The sequence below is a fragment of the Budorcas taxicolor genome, chromosome 6 (genome assembly GCF_023091745.1).
Source record: "Budorcas taxicolor isolate Tak-1 chromosome 6, Takin1.1, whole genome shotgun sequence".
Lineage (NCBI taxonomy): Eukaryota > Metazoa > Chordata > Mammalia > Artiodactyla > Bovidae > Budorcas > Budorcas taxicolor.
The window spans coordinates 99,561,240-99,580,045 of NC_068915.1; the positions used below are offsets into that span (position 1 = coordinate 99,561,240).

At 37.5% G+C, this 18,806-nt stretch overlaps 1 protein-coding gene and 1 pseudogene across 1 annotated transcript in view; one reads left to right on the forward strand and one right to left on the reverse strand.

Annotated features, from left to right (window-relative positions):
- Positions 1-18,806, reverse strand: part of WDFY3 (WD repeat and FYVE domain containing 3) — a 248,274-nt gene that overhangs the window by 128,461 nt on the left and 101,007 nt on the right. Inside the window, exons 10-14 of the mRNA XM_052641586.1 lie at positions 15,471-15,938; positions 14,422-14,523; positions 12,157-12,350; positions 4,788-5,245; positions 3,254-3,337 (exon numbers count right to left, since the gene is read on the reverse strand). Coding sequence (XP_052497546.1) covers positions 3,254-3,337; positions 4,788-5,245; positions 12,157-12,350; positions 14,422-14,523; positions 15,471-15,938 — 1,306 coding nt within the window. The remainder of the gene's footprint in view (positions 1-3,253; positions 3,338-4,787; positions 5,246-12,156; positions 12,351-14,421; positions 14,524-15,470; positions 15,939-18,806) is intronic.
- On the forward strand, positions 10,922-11,922 carry LOC128049385 (glyceraldehyde-3-phosphate dehydrogenase-like; annotated as a pseudogene).

The following is an 18,806-nucleotide window of genomic DNA, read 5'->3' on the forward strand; positions in this document are numbered from 1 at the left end:
TGAGGTGCCCGATATAAATTAGAACTTAAATTATGGATATGTATCCCTAGCTAGGAAGAAGTCCTTTATGCCTTTGGAAACTGAACTCTTTACTAATATTAACTATTATAGTGGTAAACTTTCAATCTTTTATAAAATATTCTAAAGCAGGAATTACATTTATTCTTCTCAAACAAAAAAAATACTGTAAACATCATAGAAATCTAAAACATGATATATATTAAGTAAAATGGGGTCTATTTTAACAGGCGTTATATAACAATTAATTCTTACTAAGTCACTTAAGTGTATCACAGGTATTACACTACTTTTTAAATTTAGAGATTAAGGTAAACTTATTAAACAGATAATTATCAAATAAGACCTAACCATTTACAAAGAATAGGATAAAACAACATTTTAAGATTTTGTTAATTTTTATGTTGCAGTTACTTTTAAGGACTAAAGAAACTGCAATTTAACATTTCAATCTAAATTCTCATATACACCTAAGACTTATCTACCTCTTTGAGGAATATATATTTAAATATTTAAATTCTGAATTTGCTCTACATCAATTATCATCAAGTGTGTATAGGCACTGAATAATGGGAATCATGTCTGAATGATAGCTAGTATTTGCCACTGTTTTCCATACTGTAGATTGTATTCTGAGAGTCTTGGTTACTATTTTATATTTTGTTTTCACTTCCTCTAACTCTGATTAGATACTGTTCAGCTATAGTTCTGTTTCATTATTCCTTCTGAATAATGAAAACAACTATGCTTTTAGTTTTCCAAAATAAGTTTTCTTAGTTCTTCAACTCTTAAAATATTTAGAGAAGACTCTTGAAGCTTTTACATGCCAGACAAGTATCACAATTTCAAATTTTCCTTAGTATCTTAATCTCCGCAAGCCATAAAACTAACACAATGTTGGCTTTCCCTTTTGCCAAAAGAAAAAGAAAAGTTTTGTCACAAGAAAAAAGATCCCCATAAACTGATGTAATCTGAGATGTTCTTGAGATATTCTAACTTTGAAAGTTACTATGTTGTGAAATAAAAAGATTTCTTTCAGCTTATGATTTTTACCACTGAGCAAATGTATGTAACCTGACTAGAATGGCAACCTGAAAATGTCAACATTGATCTTATTATTAGTATGAATGGCACTGGGAACTCTTGAGGGTAACATCAGATTGTAAACTGGATTAGAATTCTCATGGATGAGATACAACTCAAGCTACAACTGTCAATTCAGTGACAGTTTCCCCTTAGGTCAAAGACAGCGCATCCTTACATGTAGCCATCCTGCAAATGGTGACAAAATGTTTTTGATCTAAGACCTTAAATACCTATCATACAGAATAAAATGCTATTTTTTCCTTTGTCAAACTACTATTTAAATAAACAGTAAAATCTGATAGAATTTTTAAATATTTGTCCCTTTAATCTGTGAATTTCTATTCAAAATTTTTTGTAAATTCTGGTTAATATTTAATGATGTAACTGTTTTTAAACACAGCAATTTTTAAGCCTTCCCCATGTATGACAGAGTCGTAAATGTGATTTTTTTTTAACTAATTAAAACTATTTGGTAACTTAAACTATTGTTCTGTGAGACAGTGGGCACACATGAATCTTCCAACATAAATAATATCTTTTACGCTAATTACTTTAACAACAGAAAAACACGCTAGATCAACTCAAACTGATTTTATAATTTCTTGAATTAAGAACTGCTCTTTAAAAAAACAAAAAAGAAATAGTTTTTAAATATAAGTACATTGAACAATGCTAAATTCCTTTATGAATATTCATGAGCTAATAGAAGAAAATGAGCTGTAAACTCCAGTGGACATTTAAGAGAAAAAGGAAAATATAAGCCCATATACCTAATGAATATTACTATTAAAATATATTAAAATACTAGAGTACTAAATTATCAACAACTCTATTCAACTTTCAAAACATGAACCACAGAAATAAAATTAAACAGCAGAGCAGAGCCTCAGGCTCATTTTTTAAAAGCCACAATGTGAGAATATTAATACAAGACCTAAGGACTAGTACTTGTTTATGAGGAAACAAGGGAAGGAAGAAAATCTGGTGCCAAGTGCACAGACTATGATCATTTTAAGTACAGGTTAAAAAATGGAATATCAGATGAATCTTAACTATACTTTTGTCAATCAACTGCTGGTTCTTTACGTGTACATGCTCAGTTGCTCAGTCCTGTCCTACTCTTTGCAACCCTAGCCAGGCAGTCATATTCAACTCTTTGCAACCCTATCCTGGATAAAGCTATGATAAAGTCCATGGGATTTTCCCAGCAAGAATACTGGAGTGGGTTGCTATTTCCCCCTCCAGGGGATCTTCCCGACCTCGGGATCCAACCCCAGTCTCCTGCATTGCAGGCAGATTTTTTAGCCCTGAGCCACTGGGGAACTTTTCAGTCATAAGATTTAAGTATGTGGTAGACTGCATCAGCTTAGAAAGAGATTTACACACAACTGATGAAAGCAGGAGCTAGGGCAGGTTTTTTTGTTCACTTTTTCAAAGGTTAGCCAGTTCAGTCTTCATAACAGCATCACATTTCAACTGGTTGAACCTGATTGAGAAAATACACATTTCCTCAGCCAAGGCTGGCATGTTCATTTTGGAGTAATACTAAAAACCAAAGAATGATGCCATGCACATTTAAAGTGAAAAGAAGCAGAAAAGTATCCTACCTAAAGGTGCATTATATTATCTTTTCTAAATTAATATTAATAAAATACATATTTGCTCTAAAAGGCACATTTTAGTCTACAGTTGGATGACAAAATTCTACATGCCCTTCATATCTTCATAGCATTAACACACTTTACTCTCATAAATACACTCAGCTGAAGCTGAAAATTTTAAAAACAAAGAACTCAAATAGAAAGGGAAAAAATATCGAAGTTATTCAACTGTTGCTGTTGTTTAGTGGCTAAGTGGTGTCTAACTCTTTTGTGGCTCCATGAACCGTAGCCTGCCAGGTTCCTGTGTCCACGGGACTTCCCAGGTGAAAATACTGGAGTGGGTTGCCATTTCCTTCTCCAGGGGATTCTCCTGACCCAGGGATTGAATCCGTGTCTTCTGCACTGGCAGGCGAGCTCTTTACCACTGAGCCATCAGGGAAGCTCCAAGTTACTCAACACAAAGCACAAAATCCACATTAATATATCAGTAAGCACAGGAGAAAAAAACCCATGCAAACAAAGATGGATTGCTATTATTAGATCAGTACCTTTTCCTGGACAAAGCTGGAGTCCCCCAAGGAGAGGGAAGAGAAGACTCACTTGTCAGGCAAGGAGGGATCTGTTCTGCACGACTACAGACAACAAAACAGACAGGGGGGGTCAGAGAGGTTAGAGCAAAACACCAGGAGGGCAGCTGGTTAGTTTCACAAGCAATACCAGTAAAAGTTTAATAGGGAACAACCTCCGTACTCAGGGGAACAAGGAACAAGACTACAACACATGCACTGAAGGAGACAGAGAAGCATGCTTAAGGCAGATGCTTATCCATCAAGGTTAACATTTAACATGTTTGTTAAACAGACTGCTGTGGGCCTTGTTTTTTTTGACAACGCAAACTAAAAATAAGGTATGCTAACTAGGATAAGTTAGAAAACAGGGGAAAAGAGGTTGAACCTAAATACACAAATTTTAACTTTAAAAACATTTTATTCCCTGAACACTACACTCTCCCATGTCTTCTATAAGTTAACAATATATAACAATAAATATGCATTTTTATTTTCAAGACAGGAAAAATTTGAAAACTTTTTTTTACATTACCTGTATTTTCTATCTAAATATTAAGGTCTAAGAAATATTAAGAAACAAGAAACATCTCAGTAGGTAGGTCAGAGTTGATAATTTTACAGTTAGGGATATAACAGAGTTACTTGCTTTATTGACAGGGACATTATATTAACAGAAACAGTTCATTTGTTTCATAAGATAAAACAAATGTTAACTGTTAAAAGTGATCATGCTTGGGGAAAATGAGCAGCCCAATCACTCTTACATTATTTTCAAAGTGAGAACTTGATGGAAAACACACTCCTGAAAATAAGGGATTTAGATAAAGCAGGCTTATGATCTTAGAACCCTAGATTTCCCTCAGATTTTATCTTGATATATTGTAATCGTTCATTTATGTGTTTGAATTTTTGTACTGAAGCTAAAGGATGGACACAAACAGAGAAGCCTTGTGCTGAGCGGAACTCTCAATGCCTAGCATCGTCACGTGGCACGTGGTAGATGTTCGTTAAGAAACTGTTTAATGAAGGAATAAGCAAATTAAACTCATAGACTCTTGAACTATCAGTATCTCCCAGGAAGACACATCACTTTTTGAGGATTATAAAATGTAGATTCTGTGTTGAGACTACATCATCTGTCTGAAAATACATTAATCATAACCACGTTCTCTTGATAATTTAATTAACATCAATTAAGTCTGCATGTACCTACTGTTCTTGAGGAAAAAGAGAACACAGGAAACACTACCATGAGACATAAACATCATAGAAACTGTTCTATTAGGTGCCCTGAGAGCTTAACTCTAACCCTGGTTTGACAAATATTACACAGATGTCCGTGCTGAAAGGCTTAACATCAGGGCAATAGTAATGTTCACATATAAAGTGATAGGTAAGTGAATGAGAGAGAAGATCCATGTGTTTTCACTTTAAGCTAAAATATAATTCAAGCCTTAATGCTGAAGTCATATATAACACATCCTTAAATTCAGAGTATGGAGCAGAGTCCTACCTGTCAAAAGAATCTGTGGCTACTCTGTAGAGATAAATAAAGAGTTTACTGCAGTGCCGCAGAGTGGGTGACACCGAGTCCATTGAGATGACGTCTTCCTCCAAAAGTCTTTGAAATGGCTGAGTATTTGAAGGGAAGACATTCATGGGGCTGATCTTTCTTAGGTCTGAGAAGCAGCCAAGAAATCGAACAGCATCTGCCAGCTTCTCATACTGAATCTCTGTTTTGAAGAAGTGTGAGTTGGCCGGCTCATAGCGCATCGCTGCAGTCAGTGTGCAGAACACCATGTGGAGAAGTTCAAACGCTTGGTTCTGGTTCACTCTCTCCCACCCATTCTTGGGGGGCGAGCTCAAAGACCTTTCCATAGCCACGAGCAACGATGTAATGTACACAAAGCCTCCAACTTTCCTAAAGACTGTTCTGGAACGGTGACTTTCTCGAAGGACCGACAGGAGGGCCTATGGAGGACAAAAAACAACACAAACTTATAATTCAAATTAAAGAAAAAAAAAAACCCCACAGATGAATGTCAAAGGGGAATGCCAGTCTGTGAATATCTGATAAGAGTATTTTTGTTATTTTCCCAAAAAGCAATTTTATGAAGCATGTAAAATATTTTGCTAATTAAAAAATTCCATATTAAAAGCAGGAGAAAATTTTAGAAAACACACCACATATTGCTTTTGATAGAATAATGGCTATAACCAAATCCTGGGTGAAAAAGCTTTTCCTATGTATTGGATGAATAAGGACATCAATGAAGTCATTTTTCATTTTTACAAAGTAACTTTGCTAAGTAAGTAAAATACATGTTCTAGTACAATATTGGAGAAGGCAGTGGCACCCCATTCCAGTACTCTTGCCTGGAGAATCCCATGGATGGAGGAGCCTGGAAGGCTGCAGCCCATGGGGTTGCTGAGGGTCGGACACGACTGAGTGACTTCACTTTGACTTTTCACTTTCATGCACTGGAGAAGGAAATGACAACCCATTCCAGTGTTCTTGCCTGGAAAATCCCAGGAACAGGGGAGCCTGGTGGACTGCCGTCTATGGGGTTGCACAGAGTCAGACATGACTGAAGTGACTTAGCAGTAGCAGCAGTAATATTACACAATCATGAAAACTTATGACTCTGTGTATATAAAATGATTTATTCTAGAAAGGATGAGAGAGATGATCAGGCAGCCAAGACCTGCAGTATTTCAATTCATATAAAATGACCATATCCTGATACTTTTGAAAAAGGAGTCACTTCATGGAGTTACTTGCAGAGTGAACTACAGCCAGAGGGCTGAAAGCATGTTCATCCCCAGAATAGCTACAAGGCCAAACAGGTAAGACAATCTTTTATAACTATCAGTAATCCTATGCATTGGACACTATTACTATATGAACTGCCATACTTTTAACTGTGTTCATTATTAAAAATAATAAAATAACTAACATTTTCTGGGGCACTTACTATGTACTGGTGGTGGTGGTTTAGTTGCTAACTTATCTCTGACTCTTTTCGACCCCAGGGACTGTAGCCCACCAGGCTCCTCTGTCCATGGGATTTCCCAGGCAAGAACACTGGAGTGGGCTGCGATTCCCTCCTCCATGGGATCTTCTTGATCCAGGGATTGAACTCATTTGTGTCTCTTGCATTGCAGGAAGATTCTTTACTGCTGAGCCACCAGAGAAGCCCTGTATTAGGTACTTCTTTAAGTGTTTTAATACATTAGCTTATCTAACTTTCTAAATAACCCTATGCAATGGGCATTATTATTATTCACACTTCACAGACGAAAAATTGAGGCTTCATGTGGTTAAATAATTTTCCGAAGACCACACAGTTTATAACATTTCCTAGGTGGTACAGTGGTAAAGAATCTGCCTGCCAAGCAGGAGACGCAAGAGAAGTGGATTCGATCTCCACTCCAGCATTTTTGCCTGGCAAGATCCCATGGACAGAGGAGCCTGGCGGGCTACAGTCCATAGGGTCACAAAGAGTTGCATAGCTTATACAATGGCAGAGATAGGAATTAAACTCAGGCAGTCTGATTCCTCTACTCATGCACTTAACCATGAAACTATACTGCCCCAGAGAGCAATTCAAAATCTGTTTGCAGATACACAGGCTCCTTTTCCCTGTTTCAGCAACTGAAATATAATATCATTATTTAGGATCCTAATATTATTTAAGACAATTTAAATCTTCCCAGTTGTTACGTTTGAAAAGGTCATTTTATTTTTAATAGTATTTGAAAAAGGGAAAGACTAAATAGGCCTTTTTCAAGTATACTACTTTAGAAATTATGAGATTTCATTGTACATACCTATACTTTATTGGAGAAGGAAATGGCAACTGACTCTGGTATTCTTGCCTGGAGAATCCCATGGACAGAGGAGCCTGGCAGGCTACAGTCCATGGGGTAGCAAAGAGTCGGAAATGGGTAAGCAACTAACACGCATATTTTATTATTTAAAAAAATAATAATGTGCAATCTGTACATGTAAATAAAATTTAGAAATACAGTGTAATCCTTCCATTATTCAGCAACTAGCAAGTTTCCATTTTGTGTCTGTATTTTCTCAAATTTAATAAACTATACTCGTAATACCAACTTGTATTAACACAAAACTTCATAACTTTTTGATATTTTTAAGCATCATATAACCTAGCCTGAAGGCTAAATGCAAGGGCTTAGAGTTAGAACCCTTGGGTAGAAATTCTACTCCAACATTAAAAAGCATTTCACTATGGTCAGTTACTTAACCCTTCTACGCCAGTTTCCTCTTATGTAAAACCTAAACAATAACAACTTACTTCACAGGAAATACATGTAAAACCCTTAGCAAAGTGCCTAGCATAAAAGTTCATCACTGTCTTCAAATACACACTGGGAAAAACTGGACACGTGTTATTTTATATATGAGGAAGTATGAGTTAAGAATCAAAGTATTACGTACAAAAACATATCGATGGTTAGAATTATGATAAGGGTCAGAAAAACAGTGCTTATTAATCCTTAGACCGAAAATAGTCTATGTTACATTCTTTCGGATAAGTCCACCTCCTACTGCCTGAAAACTGCCATTCCTAGGTACTTTTGACATAATCACAGCATAATCTCAGTATCTGAAAATTTCAAATACCATGTATAAGCTACTATCCTTTTAAAGTCAATAATTAATGATAATGCAGTGAATACCAAAGTTAAAAGGAGCTGTAGGTCCTAGGGGGTTCATTAGACAGAATCATCAGCTATATATTACCCACATTTGCAAAAATCTAATCCTTAAACTTCAAATTTTTACATTAGCAGAATTATAAAATACTACATCTCATGGAATTTCGGCCTTGTTCCCAAATAATTACAAACTAAATCACATAGGCCTGTGGTTGTGTCAACCGAATGGAGGCAGTGAGAATCAATGGACATCAACTTGAGAAAACTCCGGGAAATAGGGGAGGACAGGGAAGCTTGGTGTGCTGCCATCCATGAGGTCACAGAGTTGGGAACAATTTCATGACTGAACCACAACAGCAAAGTGAGAAGCAATTCTGAGTGGAGCAAAAACAGAAATTGAAACCAGAATCCCAAATCTCCCTGTCTGTCTTCCAACACAACTTTATTCCATTAAAGTGGTGGAATGCTGGAGCCAGCTCATACTGGTCGTAAGAGCCACCTGTTTTCTTTTTGGAATATTGCCTACCAGTTGTTTAAAAACATAACCATAATTAAAAATTAAGTTCTATAAATTAAAAACTGAATAAATTGTTTTAAAACCAAAAGTAGCAAATCCTCAGAACTCAGTACTTCTGATTTTCTGCATTTTATTATTTGTGCTCTTGAAATACTGTACCATGGGGTGGTAATGTACATCTCTTCTCAAGCCACATTCATTAACACATCAGTTACCTGAAATAGATCACAGCAGGAGTCCTCATTCCATGGGAATCACTCATGCTGCCCATCAGGACCCTTCTCTTGCCTTCCTCCAGCCTGAGGGAGGCAGTTATTACCACGTACTAGAACAACACTGCTTTACAATTACAGATCAGTCAGTTGCCTCTATCTACCAATATTTTATAAATTGAACTATAACGGTATCAAGAAAGGAGGAAAATGTATGCTTAAAAACTTGGCAACCTTAACAGCTTTTGAGGGCACTTGTATTTTCCCAGGTGATCCCTTCAAATACACAGATTTTCCCCAATATTGATAAGCATGTAGATTTCCTCCTTGTCTAAGAGATAAATTGTGGTCAGATTAATCACGCTTGAAAGTTAAAATGCATATTTAAAACAGTCACACTCAAAACAGAATGAAACATACAATAGCACAAAGATAAAAACCACAAACTTCTCATTACTGATGAGAAGCATAAAGCAAAAGTTTAATAAAAGAAATGCATGATTGTAGAAGGCAACTATACTTCCTGTCATGTCTGTGGCATGAAAAGGGCAGGGGTCTCAGGAGAGGAAGTCAGATGGAAAAGAGAAAGTAGGCATTCCGAGGGCTCTTGGAGGCCAGGTTAGAGACACTGGCTTTTCTTCAGCTATTATTATTTTGACATTATTTTACTTTTTTATAGTTAAATTCATTTATTTTTAATTGAATGGTAACTGCTCTACAATATTGTGTTGGTTTCTGCCAAACATCAACATGAATCAGTCATAGGTATATCTATGTTCCTTCCCTCTTGAACCTAACTCACATCTCCCTCTGCATCCCTCCTCTCTGAGTAGTTACAGAGCCCTGGTTTGAGTTTCCTGAGTCACGTAGCAAATTCCCATGGGCTACCTATTTTACATACGGTAATGTTTCCATGTTACTCTCTCCATACATCATACCCTCTACCTCCTCCCCCACCCCAACTGCGTCCATAAGTCTGTTCCGTGTCTCCTTTGCTGCCCTGCAAACAGGTTCATCAGTACTGTATTTCTAGATTCCATATATATGTGTTAATACACGATATTCGTTTTTCTCTTTCTGACTTCACTCTGTATAATGGGCTCTGGCTTCATCTACCTCATTAGAACTGACTCATATGCATTCCTTTTTTTATAACTGAGTAATATTCCATTGTATATATGTACCACAGCTTCTTTATCCATTCATCTGTCCTAATTTTTTAAGGAATCCGCATACTGTCTTCCATAGTGGCTATATCAATTTACATTTCCACCAACAGTGCAAGAGGATTTCTTTTTCTCCACACCTCCTCCATCATTTCTTGTTTGTAGATTTTTTGATGATGGCCAGTATTCTTGCCTGGAAAATCCCATGGATGGAGGAGCCGGTAGGCTACAGTCCATGGGGTTGCAAAGACTGGACATGACTGAGTGACTTCACTTTCACTTTCATTCTCACCGGTGTGAGGTGATAACTCACTGTAATTTTGATTTGCATTTCTTTAATAATGAGTGATATTGAGCATCTTTCCATGTGTTTATTACCCATCTGTATGTCTTCTTTGGAGAAATGTCTGCTTAGGTCTTCTGCCCACTGTATGACTGGATTGTTTGTTTATCTGATATTGAGTTATAAGACCTGCTTATATATTTTGGAAATTAATCCTTTGTCAGTTGCTTCATTTGCTATTATTTCCTCCCATTCTGAAGTTTGTCTTTTCACTTTGTTTATAGTTTTCTTTGTTGTGCAAAAGCTTTTAAGTTTAATTAGGTCCCACGTGTTTATTTTTGTTTTTATTTCCATTACTCTGGGAGGTGGGTCATAGAATATATTTCTGTGATTTATGTCATTGAGTATGTTTTCCTCTTAAGAGTTTTATAGTCTTACATTTAGGTCTTTAATCCATTTTGAGTTTCATCTTTGTGTTTGGTGTTAGAAAGTGTTCTAATTTCATTCTTTTACATGTAGCTGCCCACTTTTCCCAGCAGCACAGATGACAAGACTATCTTTGACTCATTATATATTCTTGCCTCCTCCTTTGTCATATTTTGACATAATTTTAGACTTGAAGAAAAACCACAAGGATAGTTCATAATAGTTCTCAGTCATTTAACAATTGCCACAGATTTTAGTAGTGAAAATTGTTAAGAACACACTTCTCGGCTCTCTGCTCCTGCCGTTCGACAGACAGCCATAATTTCCATGCTGTGCCAGCTGCATCCCTGAGACAAGATGGTGAAGGTTGGAGTGAATGGATTTGGCCGCATCGGGCGCCTGGTTACCAGGGCTGCTTTTAATTCTAGCAAAGTGGACATCATCGCCATCAATGACCCCTTCATTGACCTTCACTACATGGTCTACATGTTCCAGTATGATTCCACCCATGGCAAGTTCCATGGCACAGTCAAGGCAGAGAATGGGAAGCTCGTCATCAATGGAAAGGCCATCACCATCTTCCAGGAGCGAGATCCTGCCAACATCAAGTGGGGTGATGCTGGTGCTGAGTACGTGGTGGAGTCTACTGGGGTCTTCACTACCATGGAGAAGGCTGGGGCTCACTTGAAGGGTGGCGCCAAGAGGGTCATCATCTCTGCACCTTCTGCTGCGGCCCCCATGTTTGTGATGGGCGTGAACCACGAGAAGTATAACAACACCCTCAAGATTGTCAGCAATGCCTCCTGCACCACCAACTGCTTGACCCCCCCTGGCCAAGGTCATCCATGACCACTTTGGCATCGTGGAGGGATGTATGACCACCGTCTACGCATCACTGCCACCCAGAAGACTGTGGATGGCCCCTCTGGGAAGCTGTGGCATGATGGCCGAGGGGCTGCCCAGAACATCATCCCTGCTTCTACTGGCGCTGCCAAGGCCGTGGGCAAGGTCATCCCTGAGCTCAACGGGAAGCTCACTGGCGTGGCCTTCCGCGTCCCCACCCCCAATGTGTCTGTTGTGGATCTGACCTGCCGCCTGGAGAAACCTGCCAAGTATAATGAGATCAAGAAGGTGTGAAGCAGGTGTCAGAGGGCCCTCTCAAGGGCATTCTAGGCTACACTGAGGACCAGGTTGTCTCCTGTGACTTCAACAGTGATACTCACTCTTCTACGTTCAATGCTGGGGCTGGCATTGCCCTCAATGACCACTTTGTCAAGCACATTTCCTGGTACGAAAATGAATTCGGCTGCAGCAACAGGGTGGTGGACCTCATGGTCCACATGGCTTCCAAGGAGTAAGGTCCCCGGACCTCCAGCCCCAGCAGGAGCACGAGAGGAAGAGAGAGTTCCTCAGCTGCTGGGGAGTCCTGTCCCACCTCCAACACACTGAGACTCTCCCGACCTCCACACGTTTCCATCCCCAAGGCCCTGAGGAAGGGAAGGGGCTTAGGGAGCCCTGCCTTGTCATGTACCATCAATAAAAGTACCCTATACCCCACCCCACAAAAAAAAGAACACACTTCTCAAACTTACTCTGAGGATGTCGGTCTTGAGCTGCAGCTCTGTGGGTGGAGCCGAGTGCATCAGTCCCAGGAGCGTGCCCATGTCATCGTCCCCATTGGGAGAGAGCACCAACTGCTGGATCATCATCAGGGCGTGCTGCCGACACTGTGGGTACCTCACTATATTATGTGCACATCTTGCGCCTCCAAATTCTCGAAAAATTCCTTGGAGGAGGGAGACAAAACAACAACACAGGTTAACTTAAAACATTCTAAGTCAGACGAACTCAAATCTGATCCATCTGTAGAAAGAGTAACTTAAAAGAAGGCACATAAAACCTACCCAGCGATTTTATTTTTTAAAGTAAAATACAAAATCTCCTTTTAAATTTACAATTACAATACAAAACTGTGGGATGTCAGCAAAGGCACATACAAATTTTCTCTAGGTTTCCTTTATGTGAGAATGCCCTGATATGTTCCACATGCCCAATTCCTCCAAATCTCAACCCCTCAGAAATTTCATAGGTGGTTACCAAAATGACCAGTATTTTTATGCAGAGGCTTTACCAAGAATTACTTGAAATCAGTTTAGTAAAAGGCTTTTAGATGAACAATATACAAATAAATGAGATTTAAACTGAAAACAAGGCTTCCAAAACAGTAGAAAGAAAAAAGGGGATAAGTGATTCTTACAGTGAGAAAAAATTATAAGGAATCACACATTTTAAGTTGCTAGCGGACACAAAAATGATAAACTCATAACACTGTAAATCAACTGTACTCCAATAAAAATGTTAAAAAAGAGATAAATAAAGGTGGCTGAGCCCCTATTCATTAAAAAATAATAATAATAAACTCTATAATAGAAAGCATTGATTGCTGTACTGTTCCAAAGGCTTTATGTAGATTGACTTATTTAATCTCATCGCTTACCTGCTTACAGATAAGCAAATGAGACATGCAGAAGTTGAGTAAGGTGTCAGGTCAGTGATACAGAGAGCAAGCAGCCAGCAGAATATATGTCTATACAGCCCTGTTCTATAGCCTGTGCTTTTGACCATGGATGATACTGTTCTTACATCAAACACCATCTTCAAGTATTAAAAAAACACACAGACCAAGTGATCCAAATCATCAGTTAGTATTTCCTCCAAAGTAACAGCATTCTGTCCTTTATGCTTTTAGAGTACCTCGTATATGCCACTAATATAATAGCTCATCTTAAACTGTCTTAGCTTTATTTGTTAAAAAGCAGGAGGGATATTTTATAAATACAGTTGGACTGTTCATTTCAGTTCAGTTCAGTCACTCAGTTGTGTCCAACTCTTTGCCACCTCATGGACTGCAGCACGCCAGGCCTCCCTGTCCATCACCAACTCCCGGAGTTTACTCAAACTCATATCCATTGAGTTGGTGATGCCGTCCAACCATCTCATCCTCTGTCGTCCCCTTCTCTTCCTGCCCTCAATCTTTCCCAGCATCAGGGTCTTTTCAAATGAGTCAGCTCTTCGCATCAGGTGGCCAAAGTATTGGAGTTTCAGCTTCAACATCAGTCCTTCCAATGGACTGTTCATTAATGACAGGTAAAAAAAGGATTAAGGAGAAGTTGAGATTAAAGATAAAGCAAAAGTAAAGTCACTCAGTCGTGTCCAACTCTTTGCGACCCCATGGACTGTAGCCTACCAGTCTCCTCTGTCCATGGGATTTTCCAGGCAAGAGTACTGGAGTGGGTTGCCATTTCCTTCTCCAGGGGATCTTCCCGACCCAGGGATCGAACCCATGTCTCCAGTATTGCGGACAGTCGGAGCCACCAGGGAAGCCCTAAGATAAAGCAAAAGATTTACCAAATCCATTTTTCCCCTGAGAGAAGCAAGTTTTATTCTTTTCAGTATTTCCCTAAGATTGTAACATTATAATACTCTGATTTGAATTACTGAATAATTAAGAAAATCACAATGCAAAGCAAATGGTTTGGGAAAATATTTAAATAAGCAAAGTTATCTGACAAAGAGTCTGCATTATGTAAGTAAACAAATAACACAAGGCATATTATAAAAAGCAATAAAACTATAAGAATACATTCTGAAGTAATAATAATAGTATATATTTTATCATTCATAAACTTAGGAAGGTCAAAAGTATTGCATGTCTACAGATGGGATAGTACCATCACTGAATCAATAGAATTTTCTCTAAGTGGCAAGAGCATCTCAGAAGTAAGAATCATTAGAGAAGACATAACCACAGGTACTATCTTACCAGTGCACTTGCTAGAAGCAGCTTCTCTAATTACCTGCATTTGTGTTTGACCCTTGAAGAAGCACTGTCAAAGTCTCCATGACTAACAAAGCCAGGTGTTTTTGGTCTTCAAATGAACTATTATTTCTTGAGTCCCCTGGGAAAAAGAATCAAAGGTCCGAATCACAACACTTGTCAGCTTATTTCTTTCTGGATTTAGGTTTTTTAAAACAAATTAAAATTTTATTTCTATTAATTTTACCACGAATACAAATGACACAGCATTGGGTTGGCCAGAAAGTTCATTTGGTTTCTTCCACAAGATGTTAAAACTCGAACTTTTGGGCTAACTCAATATAACCTTTAAAAAAATGACACATATGTCTAAACTACCAGCTACCAAAAGTAAAGTCAATGTTTATAGATTTTATTTTGGTATGTCTACAAAGCTACAGTTATCTAAAAAATATTAAAAGGGAAAATGACAAAGTAAAACATATCCTTCTCACAGACGCTTTCCTAAACAAAGAAGTGTCAACAAAGAAAAATGCTAGGTTTTAATGCACCAAAGAGGAAAAAAAAGTTTGTAAGTAGTACTGTCTATTCAATGTAATTCATTCAATACATTTAATACTAAGTGCCAGACACTACTACACTTTTATCAGAAAGGACAAACATCAAATTTAAGGTACTTAATAAATATGTGCATAAACATCACTAAAAAGAGATACTAAATTAATGTGCTCTCTATAATTAATAAACATTTTGAGGCACCTAAACATTCCAATTGTTTCTAGAAGCTTTTTGTTATTCCCTAACAAAGTAGAAGACACTAATTATGTGGATCATAAATGGTTTTCTCAGTTTTCCCTTAAATTCTCTTCCACCATGACTTAATCTGTCTCCTCCCCTGCCTTCCCCCAATTCCCTAACAGAGGCTGAGTAAACAAATTTTAACTTGTGGGGAATATTCACAAGGATGTCACAATTATGCAGATTATCAAGTAATTCAAATCTATAACCAAATGAAAGACAAAACATGAACAAAACACCCTGCCCAAACTCCTCTGCCAAATAAAATTAAACGTAGGGAAAATGCTTTACCTTGTTCATTTAGTGCCTGAGTTGGATCCTTCAAGAGGGCAGCATATTTGTGCAAAAGGTTTACCATGACCTCCAAAAGGCCCACCTCCCTGAACACATCTTTAAATATGTAGTCATGTCGTGTAAACTTAAGAAGTGTTTTCATCGCAATAATGCTACAGTGGTAAGAAGAGCTAGACTTTAAGAGGATGCTAACACTAATAAGTTCTTTACAAGGGATATAATTTAAGCTAAAAACAACAAACTCCAGCATCTCGAAGTACTTGTTTTGTACTTCTGGGAGTTTAGAAATTTTTTCTGCAAACTGTGACAGTGTGTGCTGTGATTCGAGGATGAAATAGTTGGCGTTGTCTGCCATGTAAATATTTGTGATGGCGTCGAGAATGATGTGGGCGAGGAAGTTGGTTTTTGCTTTTAAAAATGCATTCTGAAGAACTGCAAAGGCCTGGATGTTTCTCACACTGTGACCTAAAGTAGAAAACCAGAACACAAAAGTAGGTGTTATATGATATTTTCATCATGGCAAAGTAATCTATTTAAGCAGATCATGAACTGTAACATTTATCATCTATTTGCTAAGAACACTTCCTGTTTTCACAAAAGGTCTTCTTTTTCTTCATTAGTTCAGTCATTTAATTAAAAATGAGTAATATTGATTAAGCTTTTAATGCAGTATTATCAATATTCTGATTCCAGAAGAGTATACACTGAAACATCAGACGGTTTTCAAAAGAATAAAGCAAATTATAGGCCTAGGCTTCAGAGTTTGGAAATGTGCAGGAGTGTTGCTTTTTACTATCTGTAACACTGTCCTTGACTATAAGGACAGTTACCTCTCAATCTGAAAAGACTTTTAGGCTGAAGAGAAAAGCAAGAATGGCAACAGGAAACAGGAGAGGAAAATACCCTTGAGTTCCAGCTTCCATTTTTAATTACAACACTACAGCTTTCATAAATTTTAATATGGAAATTTACTGTTTCAAGCCACAAGTACAATTTCCTTACATATACATTTGTTAAAGCAATTTATGGCCAGCTACTAGCTATATTTATAAATACCTGATTTTCAAACACATCAACTGGAAAAAAAAATATGTATACAATAGCTCTTATAAGGCAAATCACTGAAAATACTTATAAAGAAATTAACATAGAAAGTATGCAAGGCAAATGAAAACAAGCCTTTGCCTACAAAAATTGTCCTCAGGTTCACAACCGGTAGGAATATAGAGCATTTGCAAGAGTGATCAAAATATCAACACAGTGCCTTACAGAATAAGCTGGATTTTTGAAAGAGGATGAACACAGAGCTAGGAAAAACAATAAAATGGGTTAGAAAGACTGCTAGGACATTGTAGCTTGAACATTATCTGAAAAGGCAAAAATTTAAAAAATCTCTTCAGTCTATATATGGTTTTTAACTTTGTTTGTTTATAACATATAACCTTATTCCATGTGCGGCAAATGCCAAATCTTTATTTCCAGTTCCTTATTAATTTTATGCTTGTTCTTATTGAGGATATCACTAACTTTTTATTATATGCAGGTAGTTAAAAACCAAGCTTAGATAGAATGATGAACATACAAATGCAAAAATCTGACTACATGTGATAAATAAGGTTAAAGAATACCGCTAATCAATATTTTGCATCTTTTGGCTATGTGACAATATCAATTCTCAGCTTTAAGAAAAGAGTTTAAAAGAGACGAACCTGATGTAATGCGAAAAAACTGGGTCTTTTCAAGTTTCATTTTCATTATCTGATCTTTTCTTTAAAACCTAATTTTAAGTGATGTCACTGACAAAAGATAAGGTACATTACCAACTAACCTCAATGGGCTTCCCTGGTGGCTCAGACGGTAAAGAGTCTGCCTGCAATGCAGGAGACCCAGGTCTGATCTCTGGGTCAGAAGATCCCCTGGAGAAGGGAATGGTTACCCACTGTAGCATTCTTGCCTGGAGAATTCCGTGGACAGCGGAGCCTGGAGGGCCACAGTCCATGGGTCACAAAGAATCGGACCCAGCTTAGCAATTAAGTATGCAGCACATATACAATGAAACTAAACAGAATCTAATAACATGGCTTTCTATCAGGAAACATTATCTAAACGAATGACTTAATTATAGTTCCAAAACTGGTGGCATACAAGTTTGAAGTTTATTTTAAATGCTTATGATATTAGGAGTAGTTATTTAGGACTGTCATAGCCATTAAACTACTACAATATTTAATTTGGGGAAGGGGGAATACTTAGATCTAAAGGATGATTAAAAAGGCTGCTCTACATAAGACAGGAAAATCCCTTAAATACTGACATATATGTGCTCTAATAATTTAATTAAACAGATGTATCCTGCATAAGTTTCAAAATTTGCATTAACTGATTAAAATCTATTTGGCACACAAATAACTAAAATAAGAGTAAAGTAAGGAAATCATTATAAAAGATGACAATCACCGTCTCATTACTCTCAAGCCTATACAAGCAGAAACAAAAGAAATGAATTATTCTAAGGTTTAGAAGAATAAGTGTATATACAAGAAAGAATAGAGCTTTCCTATATTCAGAACCTAATGTAAAAGTTTAGGTTTGAAAAAAGAGTCTAAATGGTACAAGCATAAGCAAAATGCAAAATGAATCAAGAATAAAGAAACGTAGACACTCATTTAGTAAACACACTGAATATTGTTTTTCAGATTCCAGGTCACAGGAGTTAGAATTCCATGCAACACTGAGAGGATAGCGCTGAGGAACAGAAATGAATGGAAAGGTCAGCAGTTAACAAGACCCCTATATGAACATCTCTCCCACCTCCTTCCCCATCTCGCCCCTCTAGGTTGTTATCGAGTCCCAGTTATGGCTGATTCATGTTGATGTTTGGTAGAAACCAGTGCATGCTGTAAAGCAATTATCCTTCAAATAAAAAATAAATAAATAAAATTTGAAAGGACAAAAAAAAAGACACTTATAAGGGATCTCCCTGGTGGTCCAGTGGTTAAGAAGCCACCTTTCAATGCAGGGGAGATGGGTTCATTCCCTGGTTGTGGAACTAGGGTTCCATATACTATGGAACAACTAAGCCTGAGCTCCACAACTACTGAGCCTATGGGCTCCACAACTAGAGAGTCTGTGTGCCTTAATGAAGATCCACATGGTGCAATTAAGACCCAATGCAGCCAAATGAGTGAATTATTAACAAACAAAAAAGACACCTATGGTAATCCAGGTGAGTGATCTCTAGGGCCTCAACTAAGGTGGTGGCAATAGGGCTGTTACCAGAGGAAGGAAACTAATAAATGTTTAGGAAGTATAAGACAGAAAACAGTGAACAAA